The sequence below is a fragment of the Phoenix dactylifera genome, chromosome 2 (genome assembly GCF_009389715.1).
Source record: "Phoenix dactylifera cultivar Barhee BC4 chromosome 2, palm_55x_up_171113_PBpolish2nd_filt_p, whole genome shotgun sequence".
Taxonomy (NCBI): domain Eukaryota; kingdom Viridiplantae; phylum Streptophyta; class Magnoliopsida; order Arecales; family Arecaceae; genus Phoenix; species Phoenix dactylifera.
In genome coordinates, this window is record NC_052393.1 from 2,305,307 (window position 1) to 2,322,265 (window position 16,959).

Consider the following 16,959-nt stretch of genomic DNA (forward strand, 5'->3'; position numbering starts at 1 on the left):
TTCTTGGTAACTGGCCAACGCAGTTTTCCTTTGTAATACAAAACTTCTGTATATATTCCCCTTTAATAAAAAAAGGTGGTCTAACCCTCCCTTTGCATTAAAAAAAATAATAATATATAACATCCGGCTTCGTAAATTTCTTAAGAAGATTTTGATCCAAAGTCCATAGTCGAAAATGAGAGAGAGAGAGAGACAAGCGAGAGTTATGCACGACTTCACACGACATGACGACTTAGTTTACATGGTTATATCAATTGGAGACGCTATTTTCTCAAGTTAAACACTTCTGCTGAGAAATTTCAGCGATGTTTCTTTCTAAATATTTGACCGAGTAGATTATTAGAGAACTGAGCTATTCTTGTTGATGTTTCGCATATGTTGAAAATTTTGCTCTCTTGAAAATGATGGAAACGGTGAAAAATTCTCTGTTGCAATGGTAGAACATTAAAGAAGAATATAAAGGTCCAATATATTTAAAAAAAGTTATCCATAGTCTGGGCTTCTGTATCCTAACCTTTAACCTCTAGAGTGACATCATATCACTAAAGCACCTTAATTCTCCAATAATAGACTGAAAATTCTGCATCACTGCAACAAACAAAATCTATAACAATTAAATTTTAGTAATACTCGGCAAAATCAATTACAATAAATGCTTTCTAGTAACGGTTCCAAAAATATTATAACAAATATATAATATTTTGGTGGTTCATCACGAGTGTTGTTGTTTTTTTTTTTTTTTTTTGAGGATAAGGGAGGCTGGAAAAAAGGCCACCCAGGGTTCATCAGGAGTATTATTAAAAGTAACTGTATGGTAACAGTATCTTGTAATTGCTGAAAGAAATTTTTATTCTATACTAGTTATTTTAAAAATTATTGCAAAAAATCTATAATATTTTAATGATTATTTATGGATATTGCTAAAGTTTTGATGTTGCGCTTATAAGGATAGTATTTTCAGATTAAATAGAATTTAATTAGCAATATATATAGTTTTGTTGCTGAATCTCATAAAATAATATGTCAGCGATTCAAGCATATACACAAGTCACCCATTGTGAGAAAAGAGCGGGGTCATATTACTGGAAGAAGATTTTGATCCAAAATCCAAGGTCAGAGAATGTGAGAGAGAGAGTCATGCCCGACGTCACACGGGCATGACAGACTTAATTTACCTGGCTATCAATTGGGGATGCTACTTTCCATGTTGAATGACAACTCGTTTTTCCCGCTTGATTCTTTTGCTGAGAAATTGCACTCACGCGGCTTTCTAACTGTTTGACCGAGTAGAATTTTAGGGAACTAAGCTGTTCTTGTAGAAGTGTTGCACACGTTGAAAATTTTGCTTCCTTGAAAGTTACAGACTGTGAGCAATTCTTTGTTGCAAATGGTGGAAGATATCATAAAGAAGAATATGAAGGTCTAGTATACTTTTCAGAGAGAGATCCATAGTCTGGGCACTGAGATCCTAGTCTTTAACGTCCGGAGGGACGTCATATCTACGACTAACGCTCATCAATTCTCCAATAATAGACTGGAAGTTCTACATGGAATAATCAAACGTTTGACCTCATCGTTGTTCGGTTTGGTCTCTTCCGTGGCTCTCGGTGCTTTCTCATGCACTGGAGAAAGGTCCGTCAATGATGGATCCCAAAAAACCAATCAAAGCCCGTGGAAGATCTATAAAGTTGAAGCATCTAGCCTTACGCAATGACCTTCTTCTTGTCGTTAAGTGGTGACTTCTAAATTCCTCCGTGAGTCTTGGCATAGCAGAAGCTTGACACTGATGTTAATATTGTTGATACAATCCTGAATAATACTTGAATCATTCTTTTTTTTTTTTTTGTTAGAAGGAAATGGAGGAAGCAAAGTGCTTCCCCCTGCTACTTAAAAGGAACAGAATTTACAAAGCAAGAAGAACAAGATAAAAGTTACAGATTAAAAAATAAGTTGCCTAAGAATTATTTCATCAGAAGAGAGCCAAGAAGACCCCGCAGAGATTGATAGCTGTCTTTGGTTTTCTCAGAGCACAAGCTTTCCCACTGAGTAAAAGAGAGCAGGGCTTTGCAGGATCGTATTGATGGAAGATTGTTTCCGAAGAAAGACTCCCGATCGAATTCCTTTCCAGCCACAGGTGCCATCAAACGGCCATTGCCAACTGGTCCTATCACGACCCGATTCCAAATCAGTCATAAAGCAATGCATGTCCAATCATGCAAGTTCATAAATATGGATGCGCATCATAAAACATTGCCATTATTCTATGCTTTGAAAGCTTCAGATGGTAGTATAGCTATAGTCACTATTATTATCTGTGATAGGGCCATATGCCGAGTTATTATAACTCGCTGGTAAGGGCCCATGCCAAGCTATTGTAACCCACTGACGAGGGCCGTATGCCGAGCTACTGTAACCCGCTGGCGAAGGCTATATGCCGAGCTACTATAACCTGCTGGCGAGGGCCATATGCCGAGCTACTATAACCTGCTGGCGATAGCCGTACATAACAATCTGAGAGTCCATAATTCATTATTCTTTTTCTCAAATCATACTTTCATAATAGGTTAAAAAATGACAAATGGCATCGTAATTTATAAAATTCATGATCATGCCACAAATTTTATTTTCAAGCAATCTATCATAATCATAATTCAGACCCAATTATATATTCATGAAGGAATGCTATTTAATCAAATTTATGAGTTACATGCAATCCTATGCTTGATCCTAATTTTGAGAAAATACATCATATCAAATACAATTTTATAATTTCATATGTACAGTTAAATAGTGATTTGAAATCAATAAGATCGTGCCAAGGTTACTTACCACAGTTCGTTCACCAATTTTTAGGTTTAGATGTCAATTCTTCAACACCTAACAATAACACAACAATCCAATTATTTGTTACTTGGTCTTTTAATTTTTTATTAATTTATTTAACTTTTATTCTACTTCTTCTACTATTTTTCCACCTCTAATTATTATATTTTATTTCTATATAATTACACCCTTTCCTTAATTCAATTCTTTAATATTCTTTTTATTTTTCATAATTTACGGTCCATCCAAATGACACATATTTCCTTTTTAGCCCCATGGTCCAATTATAAACTAACCCTTCATTCAGGCCCATGGCCTGATAAATTTCTGGTTCAATTACCGGGCTCAATTATATCCAGGCCCATGGCCTACTTAAATTTCTGGATCAGGTCTAACCCAATTTTTGGTTCAGGTCTGACCCAAATCTTTGGTTCTGGTCCAATCAAGTTTTCTGATTTATGTCTGACCCAATGTCAGATTCTGGTCTAATCAATTTTCTGGTTTAGGTCTGACCCAATATTTAGTTCAGGTCTCATCAATTTTTGGTTTAGGTCTAGGCTCATTTGCATTCAGGCCCAAAGTTTATTCAATTTTGATTCAGGCCCCTTGTATGATTCAGTTACTGGGCCCATTTTCATTTAGGCTTAGAACTTAATTAATTTCTGGAACAGGCCCTTAGCCTGATTCAGTCACTCGGCTTGTTTCTATTCAGGCCCAGTAATTTAAATAATGGGTTTTCAATCTAGCCCGTAGCTCAAATATTCTTTTTCTTTTACTCCGCCCAAGTCCAGTTACAGAGCTGATTATTATTTTAAATCTCTATTTATTTATTGACTATTTAATTATGTATTTTTTTCTTTTTCTTTTTCTTTTTCCTTTTCTTCCTTTCCTTTTCTTTTCCTTCCTTTTCTTTTCTTTTCTTTCCTTCTCTTTTTCCTTCCTTTCCTTCTCTATTTCTTCTCAAAACTTCCCCTCTCTCCTTCCTTTCCTTCTCCCGACTTCTTCTCAAACCTTCTCCTTCTTTGTTTCTTCTTCCCCCTTCCCCTTTTCTTTTACATCCTGTGCAAATGATTCCACGAGCAATGAGTTACCAAATGGAATTTAATTCATCTATTTTGTTTTTTCCCCTTAGTAATTGCATGATGAAAATATCACAATTTTACCTAACTAGTTAGAATGCACGTGTTGATGCAAGCTGCTGCTAAACATTATAGACTTAGAATAACTTAAGTATAATTTAGTTTTAGAGACTAAAAACATTTAATTAATAATTATTTTTTAACTAATACATTATATCATATCCGAATCTGTCAGCTTAGAAGTTTTCTTAAAAGATCAGATGTATTTGAACTTTTATATAGTACAAGGATTCAGTATAAAAAAACCTTATCCTTTGGTTAAGAATTTAAATGACCCACAACTTTTAGTTCTTTAACAAACTCATGGATCTGCGCCTTTGGCTGCCAAATATATTTACAAAATCCACATGAACAAAGCGGCTGGATCTCCAAATTATGGGAAATTAATGGATCATATATTGGATGCTGTTTTGACCTCATCCGCATTCAAATTTTGAGCCACTAGGTTGGGTATGGATTAGTTGACAATGTCAATGGTAACTTTTAAAAAAATAATATCTAACTTAGGGAAGCTTAAAATTATATAAATTTTAGACTTGAGGATTTTGATTTTATCTTGTATAACATTAGTTATATGATAACACTGAATTTGCCCCTAAAATGGAAATAATGGCCATTATTGGCTCAATTGAATTTACCCCTAAAATAGAAATAACCAATATCAACCAGTAGAATAGGAAATAATGGTTAACAATGAAAAACTGCTGCCATTATTTTTATTTACTTTTTGAAAGGACGGTATCCTAATTTATTGAAGCCATCAAGATCATTATTTACATAGTAAAAAAATAAGTGTGGCAAAATTTAATTGAAAATATTGATTTGTTTGGGTGAGCAAAGGGAGCTTCTAAATAAGGGGCAATACTTATTTATTCAATAGCCATTACAGCATGGTAGTTAAATAACAATTCGTTCAACTTTTAAAAACATTATTAATTTTTAATTTTTCGAGAAATATTTTCATAAATGGTTGCGGATGACATGAGGTAAACCACTATGAAATAGTATTCACATTTTTTTTCAATCAAAAAAATTCAACAAATAAAGATACATATATGTAGCTTGTTACGCCGGCGAGAATCCTCCAATGCGTCCATGGATGAGGAAGAGATAGTGGGAGGTCTCGTGGCAAGGATGGAAGAAGGAAAAATAGAAAAAATTATTAAGCTTCATGAAAAATAAAAAGTTAGAGAGATTCCTTTTGTTTGGTTAAAGTTTTTAAAGAAGTGAGATGAAAAAATAGATTAGAAAAACCCATGCAATATAGGAAACTCCAATTCCTTCCCGCCGAGAATTTAGATTTTTTTTCAAAAATATCATTAAGCTTTTAGATGGAATAAGGTAAGATTTTTTCTCTTATTAAGAGCATAACATATATTTTACACAACTTTGTACGAAAGTAAATGCTCAACTAAATATAAGCTACTTTGGAATATACTATGTTTTTATGATCAACCAAATATGCAAAAAATATTTTTTTATTTTTTTAAAAAAATATTTCAGTGAGGAAAAATTCTTTCTGCGAACTATTTCAGTGATTTATAGGTGATGAGATGGTTGAGCTCCACCCTTCACCAATTGTGAGTTGGGGTTCAAGGTTTTGTGTGGAAGAGAAATTAGCTCTTTGGGCACCTTTGGATCCTAAGTTCTTACTACGAGCTAAGGCTAGCAGGTGACCCGTGGCACCAAAAGGCCTACCACACGTATCCTACCCCACAAAAATGTGTGAGAGTCTATTTTTTTTTCTCCTTAAAAAGTAAAAGTGAGCAGATATCCAGAGATGATGTTGTCTACGTAAGGGAATGCGATGGAGATGTCACAACGAATCCTTAGGCTCACTTTTATCAACTAAAATATTAAAAAGCTAGCATAGGATAGATCATAGATTAGTAGATACTATAGCTCTGATAAATTTTGACCTCCGTGTTATCAGAGAATGATAAAAAAAAAAAAAAAAATGTTTCATGCATTTTTGCTAGTAGTGCTAATTTTCGAAGCAGTGATTCTAATGCTCACTAAGGACATTAGGCAGGGATCCACACTACTTGTACCTCTCATTGCTTCCTCCCATTCAAAGCCATGTTCAAATTTATGTGCCTTTATATCTGTGATTTACCTGGCAAGAGGCAGGGGCTGCTAATAGAGGGAAGAAATTTAGGTGGTCATCGCCAACATCTACAGCTATTCTATGAAGGGAGATTAAGAGTTATGGTTTGGATTTGAATTTTGGCACTTCCTATTGTATTATTTCCTAAGTGAAGCAAGGAACAAGCACAATATCCGGGGAAAAAGGGGTGTTGGGGCATCATGGGACCTGAATTTGGGATTCCAACATTCTTTCAAGTCTTCGCATTGTTTCTGTGATCAACTTTCTTGAAACACATGTTTCTTAGAATTTATGATTTTTGATAACAAAATGAAATTTAGTTATAGTGTGCTAATTAGTTACATAAAAGTCAGTTATTGATTTATATGTCAACTCAGTCATATCCATCAATTCTTCCTAATTATAGTAACAAATCTCGCTTTTGGATCCTGTTCAAATCTCTCTATAACGGATCTTGCAAGTTTTTAAGAAATGTAGCAAGAACACCATCACTTGGATTTGAATCTAAGACCTCCTCCATGTTGGGATGATGGGATTACAATGTCATGTCGTAACTCGTAAGTAGGATTATTCTATGAAGTGGTTAGGACCCATTAAATTTTAGACAATTCATGGATTGTTTGCGTCTCTAGGAACAATAGCACATGGTATGATGTATGTTTTGAGGTCTTAAAGTGTACCATACGTGCCTTTTTGAGGAGAATGGTGGCCTTCAATGCAACCATCTCAATGCAAGAGCCCTAAACCCTGTCACCAATTTCCTATTTATCTAACTCTATCCATTAAAAATAGAAAAATATATGTCCATAATTGCGCTGTGACCCCAAAAGATTCTCGTTCCCCAAGATTTCTCTTGACGGGTATTGTTATATTAAGACGGTTAATTACCGTTTCAACAAAAATATAAGTCATATTTTTCATGCCAGTGTAGAACAGGATTTTAACGGGCTAGCGTTTAAGTATTCGGTGTTGGGGATTTTCTGGGCTATTTTCTTCTATAGTTAATGCAATGGAAGGGAGTGTCCATAAAGTGGAGTAGTGGACTAAACGGGATTTAAGGAATGTTTTACTTTCACATGGAAGCATCCGTACATTCTTCGAATTGCACTCTGATACCATTCCTAACAACCTAGGATTTCATCCAAAATAGCTAGTCAGAAGATAATATTTGGGTTCCTTGATCCTATATAAGTATCCAAGATATATCTAACGAACAACCGATGTGGGACTAAATACACACCGGCATGAGTCCTTACATAGACACTTTTTTGGTAATGCCATCCTATGGATTTGCAAATAGATTATACTATGCTTTGATGTGTAAGTTGAAAGAGCCCATTAAAGCGCAAATAGGAAATTTCATTGTTTGCTTCAGAAAACTTATTTACTACGATACCTATTCTCCAGCACCTATATTTTGGAAAATCTCAGCAAATGACTAGTTCTCGTCGAGTAATGGTGTTTTACATTTACTTATTTCAATGTCTTCCATTATCTGCAGAGCTAGCTTACACGATGAAGGTCACGGATAAATGTGATGTATATAGCTTCGGAGTGCGCTCGAAGTCATGATGGGGAAGCACCCAGGAGAACTTATTTCCTCTTTGCCATCTTTGTCTTCATCAGAGGGAAAGGATGTGCTGCTGATGGATGTTTTGGACCAATGGTTAGTACCTCCAACAGGCCAATTAGCAGAGGAGGGGGTCTTCATCATAAAGGTAGCCCTAGCATGCACTCGGACCGATCCAGAATCTCGACCTTCAATGCGTTTTGTAGCGCAGAAGTTATCTGCTCGCACAGAAGCCTATCTCCCTGAACCATTGCGAATGATCACAATCAGCAAGCTAACTTCCTTCCAGAAATGATCTGTCATCTGAAACAGTGAAGGCTCTGATTGCCTGTGGAATCACAAGAGGACTTTGTGCATAATAGTCCTTGGAAATCTGGAAGAGCAAAAGGGGCCTCAGATTGCTTTTTATGAAATGATTCATGAATATGTCTCAGCATTGCATGATGGGAAAGGAAGATAGGCATTTGCCTGTAGTTAGTGGCAAGTGGTTGTAGAAAATAGCTCACCAAATGTGTCACTAGGTGAAGATAGTTGGACTTATTACAGCTCAGAATCATGCACAATCTCCCCTATTATAGTATATACGAATCGAATATCACAGCTGCAACTTATTGTATGCACAATCTTAGTATATCAGTTCAAATCAATCTTAAAAAATTATGAAATTTTATTGTCAAATTAAAATTTAGTATTTATATCAAATCATAAGATTTTGCTATTGTATTATACTATATTTGGTCAGTAGTATTTTTCTCATAATCTTGGGGCTCAACTTGTATAAATAGCATATCGGTGTTATGAACAGCACGAATAATTCAAATCATATTTTCAATATAAATTTCTTAGGACTTATGATATACCTTACGAAATCTATTGATATAGAATCCTCTTCTGCACGAGGAGTTACATGCTAGTGTATAGGTATATAATCCACTGGCAGACTAGCTTTTGTTTTCACATCTGGAATCACTTTAGGAAGCCATTTGGCTGAGAGCAGGCGAGCAGGGGGCTCTTAAGGGAATTGCAGTACTTTGTTAGTTCAATTAATGAAAGTTTTATTCAGATATCTGCATAATATCTCCGCTGAGAGCAGTTAAAAATCTACTGCCTAGAAAAGCCACAGAGCATCTCAACGCTTCTCATTATAGACTCCTGCCACGTTCCTAGAAACCTCTCTTCCCACTGACGCCCTCTCTCTCTCTCTCTCTCTCTCTGAATCTCTCTTTCCCTCGCTTACTTGCTGCCTTTCTCAGTCCCTGATCTAAGGCTGGCGCTTGGAAGAAGTACAAGTGAGGAAAGGCTGCAATAACCCAGAAAAAAATTACTTTTAGGGCTCGTGGGCCGGCCCGAAGTAGCCGGGCCCAGCCCAATCATCTAGCCCAATCCTTATTTCCTTATTTAATACATTGTTAATTGCTTATTTCTCACTAATAACTACATAAAAAAAATTCTCCTTTAAAGGGGTGTCACAACCTCCCAAACGAGTCAGCTATGAAACATTTCATGCTACTATTTTTCATAAATTGATCAATGAACATAAACTAAAAAGCCGTTAATTCACTCTATTTGACTCATCTTGAAACAGGCCCATCATGACATTCCCCACCATTAAAGCCATCCATAAAAATCTTGCACCGGCCTATCCATTTTTTGCACTGGTAAGAGGTCAAGGAAACTCATCTGAAGGGAAACTTATTAGTTAGCTGATTCATATGATTTGCTAACAGCTGTACATTGTCTTCCTTTTCCTTTTTTTTTGATTGATAAAAAATATGCAATTTTAGTAGATAAAATTTTGTTATAATAAACCTAAATTTTATATAGAACACCGCTGCAAGGGGGGCAAGTACATCGTTTGCATTGGACCAGAACCAATGAACTTGGCAGTGATAGGGTGGGAAATTTTTAGCACAGAAAATATTTCAGGGTACCCATTATGCGCACACAAATAGTTCATTGGGTTTATAACTGATGATTTGTCAACTTCATCATCGATTGAATAAATCTATGAGTTGCGCTAATCATGATCTCTCGCCATATGGTAAGAGAATTGTTCATACGCATGAAAGGGGAGCAACATAGCATTACTCATTTAGCATTTTTATTTTACATCAATTGATCTTAGCATGACTAAAAGAGCTTTTAATGGAAGTTCTTTCTGGCCATCATATAAAATATTATTTTGCTGGCTAATCACTGATCCCTAAACCAACTCTTGATGCAGCAGATTTGAACACCGTTGTCGAACACTTTCCATCATGGTCAACTTCCTTCACACTACTCAGTGATCTTCATCATCCACCACAAATGTCTCTGTTCTATTGTTTTATTTGACCTAGTGGTCTTTCTTCCCCTTTTTTTTTGAGTGAAACTACGTATTATATTAGTAAATTAAGCTCTACTTTTAGGTCAACATAATTGATTAAGTTCTGATTATTTTGGTTAATGGTGCAGTTGAGACCATAGTTGTGGCTGAATTTCTGATTTTGATTCTCATTCTGGGCATGCATGGTGAGTGCTTTTGCTTTAGCTAAATGGAGGAAGCAGAAGCTTTTATACGTTGCCATTCTACTATTTATCATATGTGATCATTCAAAATAAAGAACTATTTATCACGTGTGCTGCCTACCCTTTTCATTTACTTCTGCAGAATTTTGGATTAAGGCCTCTGATTCAAGTGCAGGATGGCTCAGTTGCACCAAGAAAAAAAATAGAAGAAGCATCTAACTCTTTCATGCATACTTTATAGGTTGGCTGTCTAATTGTCTAGGCAATAATGATAGTATACCGGCTCACTTTTTCTATATAATAGGGAAGAGGATCGAAACATGCCACCAAAAGACTTTACTGAGACAAAAAGATGGGTTGTCAAGAATATAGAGGAGGTAGGATTGTCAATTGGTGAGATCTAGTATGGATCGTATATAGACGATAGTTGGAGCCGGCAGCTCTCCTAGGGTTCTCTCATATGGGATCCTCAAGGAAGAGGATCAAGTTGGCCTTTGTGAATAGCTTGATGCACTATCTCTCTTTAATCCTTTGAGCGAAATGTGGTAAAAGAAAAAAAAATCCATGGACTGATCACATCGTCTCCGCCCCATACGAACTAGGAGATCACCCCAAGGACACCTTCAACATCCAAGTTGTTTCTTATTTTCTATAAAGCTTGCATCTCATTTTGGTTTAGTATTTTATTTCTGAAGAACCAGCAATAATCTTCCTGTATAATAGTAGTTTGGAAACATAAGGATGGAAGATTCATGTAGAACATACCAAATTTCTCATGGGAAATGAACATGTCAATCTACCAGGAACAAGTCTGCGATCCTTATGTTACATCACAAAAAAAAAAAAAAAAGAAGTCTGCAGTCTTTACATGTTCCTCATTGATATCCTAGAGAAGCTATCATATATATCATCAATGTATCGGAAATAGGCAAGCCTCAAGGATCTCTTAAAGAATAAAATACCAAAGAACCCCCAAAATCCCACCACAAATCCTGGTCCCATGCTAAGATACAGCCATATTTTTTCATCACCATCATCAGTTGACAATTGAACATCGGATGCTTGGCTACTTGAACAACTTTTGGTGAGTGGAAATCCACAAAGCTCACCATTGCCACTATAGATGGATGGATCAACAAGTGTTTGTAGTTGATGACCGGATGGTATCCGTCCCGACAAGTGGTTGTTTGATAAGTTCAAGCAATCTAAGAATGTCAGAGAAGAGATGCTCCGAGGAATTGTACCTGATAAGTAATTCATGAATAGGTCAAGAATTTCCAGATTTTGTAAGTTACCGATCATCTCTGGAATACTTCCATCCAAACGATTCCTTGAGAGATTCAGAAAAACTAGCCCTGAAAGATTTGTCAGCTCTGTAGGGATCGCATGACGGAGATAATTGTTGGAAAGCTCGATTCCCACAATTAATGAAAGCGTATTTTGAAAAGCAGCCTCTCTTCCTTTCCAGACTATGGAAACGCTGTCACTGTAGTAAAAGGGGTAAGAGGAGTTCGTTGTTTTTTCCCTTTCTCGAATGCCTTCTGCCATCGCGGTGAGATTGCCCAAACTCTGTGGGATACTTCCAGAGATATTATTATGTGCAAGGTCTAAGAGCTGAAGCGAAGACAGAAGTGATACCTGAGGAGGAATGCTACCACTTAACATATTCGATCTTAGACGGAGGACCCTCAATGATGAAAGTTTCTCTCCTAACCATTCTGGAATATTTCCATAGATTCCATTCTCCCCGAGGTCCAAAACAACTAGCTGCTTGCAGTTCTTCAATGAAGAAGGTATTTCTCCAATCAAACTGTTGTTGTTCAAGTGCAGTGATTGGAGCCGGGCAAGATTACCAAGCTTGGTTGGTATCGGACCAGTGAGTTTGTTTTCTGAAAGATGAAGATAAGTGAGTTGGGAAAGATCACCTAACTCTGCTGGGATTGCGCCGTTCAGGTTGTTGTAGGAGAGGTCCAGGGAAGTGAGCTGTGTGAGGTTTCCTATTGTTCTGGGGATTGGACCGCTAAGCGAATTTGCAGACAGAGCCTCCAAAAAGGAGAGGGAGAAGAATAAAAGGAGGGGGAGGAGAAAAGGTTGGATATGGACTCTCTCCATGACTAAGATGGAGGATTTCAGAGAGATTGGTTTTGATGCTTTGTTTTCACGGCTAAATGGAGTATTGCTTATATAAATAATGAATGAGGGAGGGGTAGGGAGGATGCGGAGAGGGAGTCAAAGGAAGCTTGGTTGAAGGGTGTGAAAAAATTAAAAAATCTTAATGTCTGTGTGACGGTACACAGCCCTCTATGTTGCTTTTGCGAATTTATTAAAAGAATTTATGTATTTAGCTATTAAAAGAATTTATTAATAAAAAATAGGTTTCATTTGTGTCTTCGGGAACTGCTGTGGCCAGCACCTTCTTGGTAACTGGCCAACGCAGTTTTCCTTTGTAATATAACACTCATGTATATATTCCCCTTTAATAAAAAAGGATGATCTAACCCTCCCTTTGCATTAAAAAAAAAAAAGATAATATATAACTTCTGGCTTATAAATTTCTTAGGAAGATTTTTTTTTTTTTTTTTTTGCTAAAGACGGGTTTTCATACAATACAACTGGAAAACGAGCCCAGGAGCGCTGTCATCGTCCGATGATCAGACGGTTGTGATGCGCCCAGCATCACTCGAGCGCGGTTGTCCTCATCGCTCTTAGGAAGATTTTGATCCAAAGTCCATAGTCGAGAATGAGAGAGAGAGAGAGAGAGAGAGAGAGAGAGAGGAGAAAGTCATGCACAGCTTCACAGGGCATGACAACTTGTTTTACATGGTTACATCAATTGGGGACACTATTTTTCCAAGTTGGATACTTTTGTTGAGAAATTTCACCGATGTTTTTTTCTAAATGTTTGACCGAGTAGATTTTTAGGGAACTGGGCTATTCTTATAGGTGTGTCGTATATGTTGAAAATTTTGCTCCTTTGAAAATGATGGAAACAGTGAAAAATTTTCTGACCTTGAATTAACCAAGGTTAGAGAATGAGAGAGAGAGAGAGAGAGAGAGAGAGAGAGAGAGAGTCATGCCCGACTTCACATAGGCATGACAGACTTAATTTACCTGGTTATCAATTGGGGATGCCATTTTCCAGGTTGAATGAGTCGTTTTCCCAGCTTGATTCTTGTGCCGAGAAATTGCACTCATGCTGCTTTCTAACTGTTTGACCGAGTAGAATTTTAGGGAACCGAGCAGCAGAAGTGTTGCACACGTCGAAAATTTTGCTTTCTTGAAAATGACAAGAGTGAAAAATTCTTTGTTGCAAATGGTGGAAGCTGCAAATGGTGGAAGATATCATAAAGATGAATATGAAGGCCCAGCATACTTTTCAGAGAGAGATCCTAGTCTTTATAACGTCCGGAGGGACGTCATATCTACCACTAAAGCTCATCAATTCTCCAATAATTGACTGGAAGTTCTACATGGAATAATCAAACGTTTGCCCTTATCGTCGTTCGGTTTGGTCTCTTCCGTGGCTCTCGGAGCTTTCTCATGCACTGGAGAAAGGTCCGTCAATGATGGATCCCATAAAACCAATCAAAGCCCGTGGAAGATCTATAAAGATAAGCATCTAGCCTTACGCGATGACCTTCTTCTTGTCGTAAGTGATGACTACTAAATTCCTCCGCGAGTCTTGGCATGGTAGAAGCATGACACTGATGTTAATACTGTTGATACAATCCTGTATAGTACTTGAACCATTCTTTTTTTTTTACAAATTAAGTGCCTCCCCCAGCTACTTAAAAGAGCAGAATTTACAAAGCAAGAAGAACAAGATAAAATTTACGGATTAAAAAATAAGTTGCCAAAGAATTATTTCAGTAGACGGTGTTAGAATAATTTGAAAATATGGGCTTATACTGATTGCGAATTTTTGTTTTATAAAACGGATTAGACGTATGGCTCAGAATGGTACTATAGTTAAGCCCAATATGATATGTGATCACTTTGTTTTATGGGTTTAGTGTACCTTGGATATATAGGATTAAATCCTATTTATTGTGGTATTTTTGGTATGTAGGCCAGAAAACACAATTAAGATTTAGAGCCCTTAATGATGAGAAGGCTCTCTTATGTTTTCTATATAAAGGCTAGGTCCCTCTCTCCTCTTCATATGGTTGATAGCCTGCTCCATTCACAGCTATCTTTTGTGAGGATCAAGAAAATGAAGATCCAGCCACTATTATTCTAGGTGATTGAAGAATTATATTCAATATGTCTTCGTATATCTCTCAAACTTAAATACAGTGTTATTATGATTCTAAATCTTAGCATGTTATTATTTATATATAACAATTGATATCAGAGCCTCCATGCTAGGATTAGAATCCTTCATACATAATTATTATTTTATCTGGATTTACGGATTGATTTTATGCACGGGTGATATATGATGAATGGATCTTCTGCATATATCTTTATGCACTGGATCTGCCTTTGATAATCAAATATCTAGTTTGATTTTATTTCAGGTTTGCAAGCAATATAATTGAATATTATTTTTTGGATTAAAAAAAAAAAAACCTCGGTTTTCTTCTCCTCCCGTTTCCGACCGCACGCCCACCCTATTTCCTTCATCGTTCTCTAATCCCCTTTTTTCTAGATTTGTTTATGGGGAAGAAGAAGAAGAAGATGAAAGGATGGAAGGGGGCTTCTCGCCGCCGGCCGGCGCCCTCAACCCAATCGTCGGCGACAGGAGCAAACCCCAAGCGGACGGCGCGGCCAAGGGGAGGCTTCCTGCTGCCCGCTGGTGCCCCTGCGCCATGCTCCCGCGGCTGGGACGCCGCGGTCTCACGGCTGGCGGAGGCCCGGCCACCCCACGGCCGGGGCCGGCTGCGCGCCACAGGTGGCGTCGCGGCAAACCATGGGGGCTCGGCCATGCCATTCCACGGGCCAGCTGCGGGCCTCGTGGTGTCGCGGCGGCCCGGCGAGAGTCGCCGGCCACGGGTGGTGGCCGGCGTGGTGGCTGCCGTGGGTGGCAGCCACGGGCTGCCTCCCGAAACAACTCAAAAAAAAAAAAAAAAAAAAAAAAATTGGTGGGCGGCGGCTAGAGGAAGATGATAGAGAAAAATTGTTTAAGGTTTCCTTTTGATTGGGTTTGGGCTTGTAAATCCCAATCCGAATGGGTCCATAGTTGCGGGTTGGGCTCTTTTATATGGCCAGCCCAGTTTTATTTAATGGACCAGAATGAATTTTGGACCTAAGGCTAAGAGTTAGTAAACCATCTAATTATTTTTTTAATATTAAATATTTTGAATTAAGGCCCTCATGCATATTAATTATTGAGGTGTTAAATTTTAGACATATCTTGCTACCATATATGTCTTGAATTTTGTGATTAATATATTTGCGTGATCAATCACATTTGATTTTGATTGCGATTATAGTTGATGATTATTATTTTGTCACATAACCATTATTTTTGTAATTGAAATTTATTGGGCATAAAAACTATTCTTATTTTTTAATTAAAAAAATATTTTGAAATTGAAGTGGGTGGTAGCCGCCAAAGTGGCACACTCATTGATATTTAAGATACTTGGTGTAAAGATCTAATTATCCAATAAATCCCTAAGTCCAAGGAAAGAGAATAGAATAAACACTAATGTCAAGCCCAGTTGCAAAAAGCATGGTTTGAATCCTATGCTCGTACCTTTTTTTTTTTCCCGATGGTTACCAAGTTAATATCAAAGTGATGATTTTCTTGTGAGTCTTTGTGGCTCTTAATTTGGAGCTCATCTTCAAAATCATCCTCATCAGCCCCATCATCTTCTTCCCCTTCAACTCTTGTACATCCTGTGCAAATGATTCCACGAGCAATGAGTTACCAAATGGAATTTAATTCATCTATTTTGTTTTTTCCCCTTAGTAATTGCATGATGAAAATATCACAATTTTACCTAACTCGTTAGAATGCACGTGTTGATGCAAGCCGCTGCTAAACATTTTACACTTAGAATAACTTAATTATAATTTAGTTTTAGAGACTAAAAACATTTAATTAATAATTACCTTTTAACAAATACATTATATCTCATCCGAACCTGTCAGATTAGAAGTTTTCTTCAAAGGTCAGATGGATTTGAACTTTTATACAGTACAAGGATTTAGCATAAAAAAACTTATCCTTCGGTTAAGAATTTAAACGACCCATTACTTTTAGTTCTTTAACAAACTCATGGATCTGCGCCTTTGGTTGCCGAATATATTTACAAAATCCACATGAACAAATCGGCTGGATCTCCAAATTACGGGAAATTAATGGATCATATATTGGATGCTGTTTTGACCTCATCCACATTCAAATTTGGAGCCACTAGGTTGGGTATGAATTAGTTGGCAATGTCAATGGTAACTTTAAAAAAAATAATATTTAACTTAGAGAAGCTTAAAATTACATAAATTTTGGACTTGAGGATTTTGATATTATCCTTGTATAACATTAGTTATATGATAACACTGAATTTGCCCCTAAAATGGAAATAATGGCCATTATTGGCTCAATCTAATTTACTCCTAAAATAGAAATAACCAGTAGAATAGGAAATAGTGGTTAACAATAAAAACTGCTGCCATTATTTATATTTACTTTTTGAAAGGGCAGTATCCTAATTTATTGAAGCCATCAAGATCATCATTTACATAGTAAAAAAATAGGTGTGGCAAAATTTAATTGAAAATATTGATTTGTTTGGGTGAGCAAACGAAGCTTCTAAATAAAGGGCAAAACTTATTTATTCAATAGCCATCACAGCATAGGAGTT

At 36.9% G+C, this 16,959-nt stretch overlaps 1 protein-coding gene and 1 non-coding gene across 2 annotated transcripts; both read right to left on the reverse strand.

Moving 5' to 3' along the window:
* Positions 1-10,982: 10,982 nt before the first annotated feature.
* LOC120105017 (receptor-like protein 35) lies at positions 10,983-12,423 on the reverse strand. Its single transcript, XM_039117061.1, has 2 exons — positions 11,786-12,423; positions 10,983-11,633 (listed from the first exon to the last, which is right to left on the reverse strand). The coding sequence occupies exons 1-2, from the start codon at positions 12,257-12,259 to the stop codon at positions 11,631-11,633; spliced, it is 477 nt and encodes a 158-aa protein (XP_038972989.1). The 5' UTR covers positions 12,260-12,423; the 3' UTR covers positions 10,983-11,630.
* Positions 12,424-12,768: 345 nt separating this feature from the next.
* Positions 12,769-12,852, reverse strand: LOC113463267. The gene has a single exon (XR_003387235.1). It is a non-coding gene; the product is annotated as a small nucleolar RNA snoR114 (small nucleolar RNA).
* Between the last annotated feature and the right edge of the window lie 4,107 nt (positions 12,853-16,959).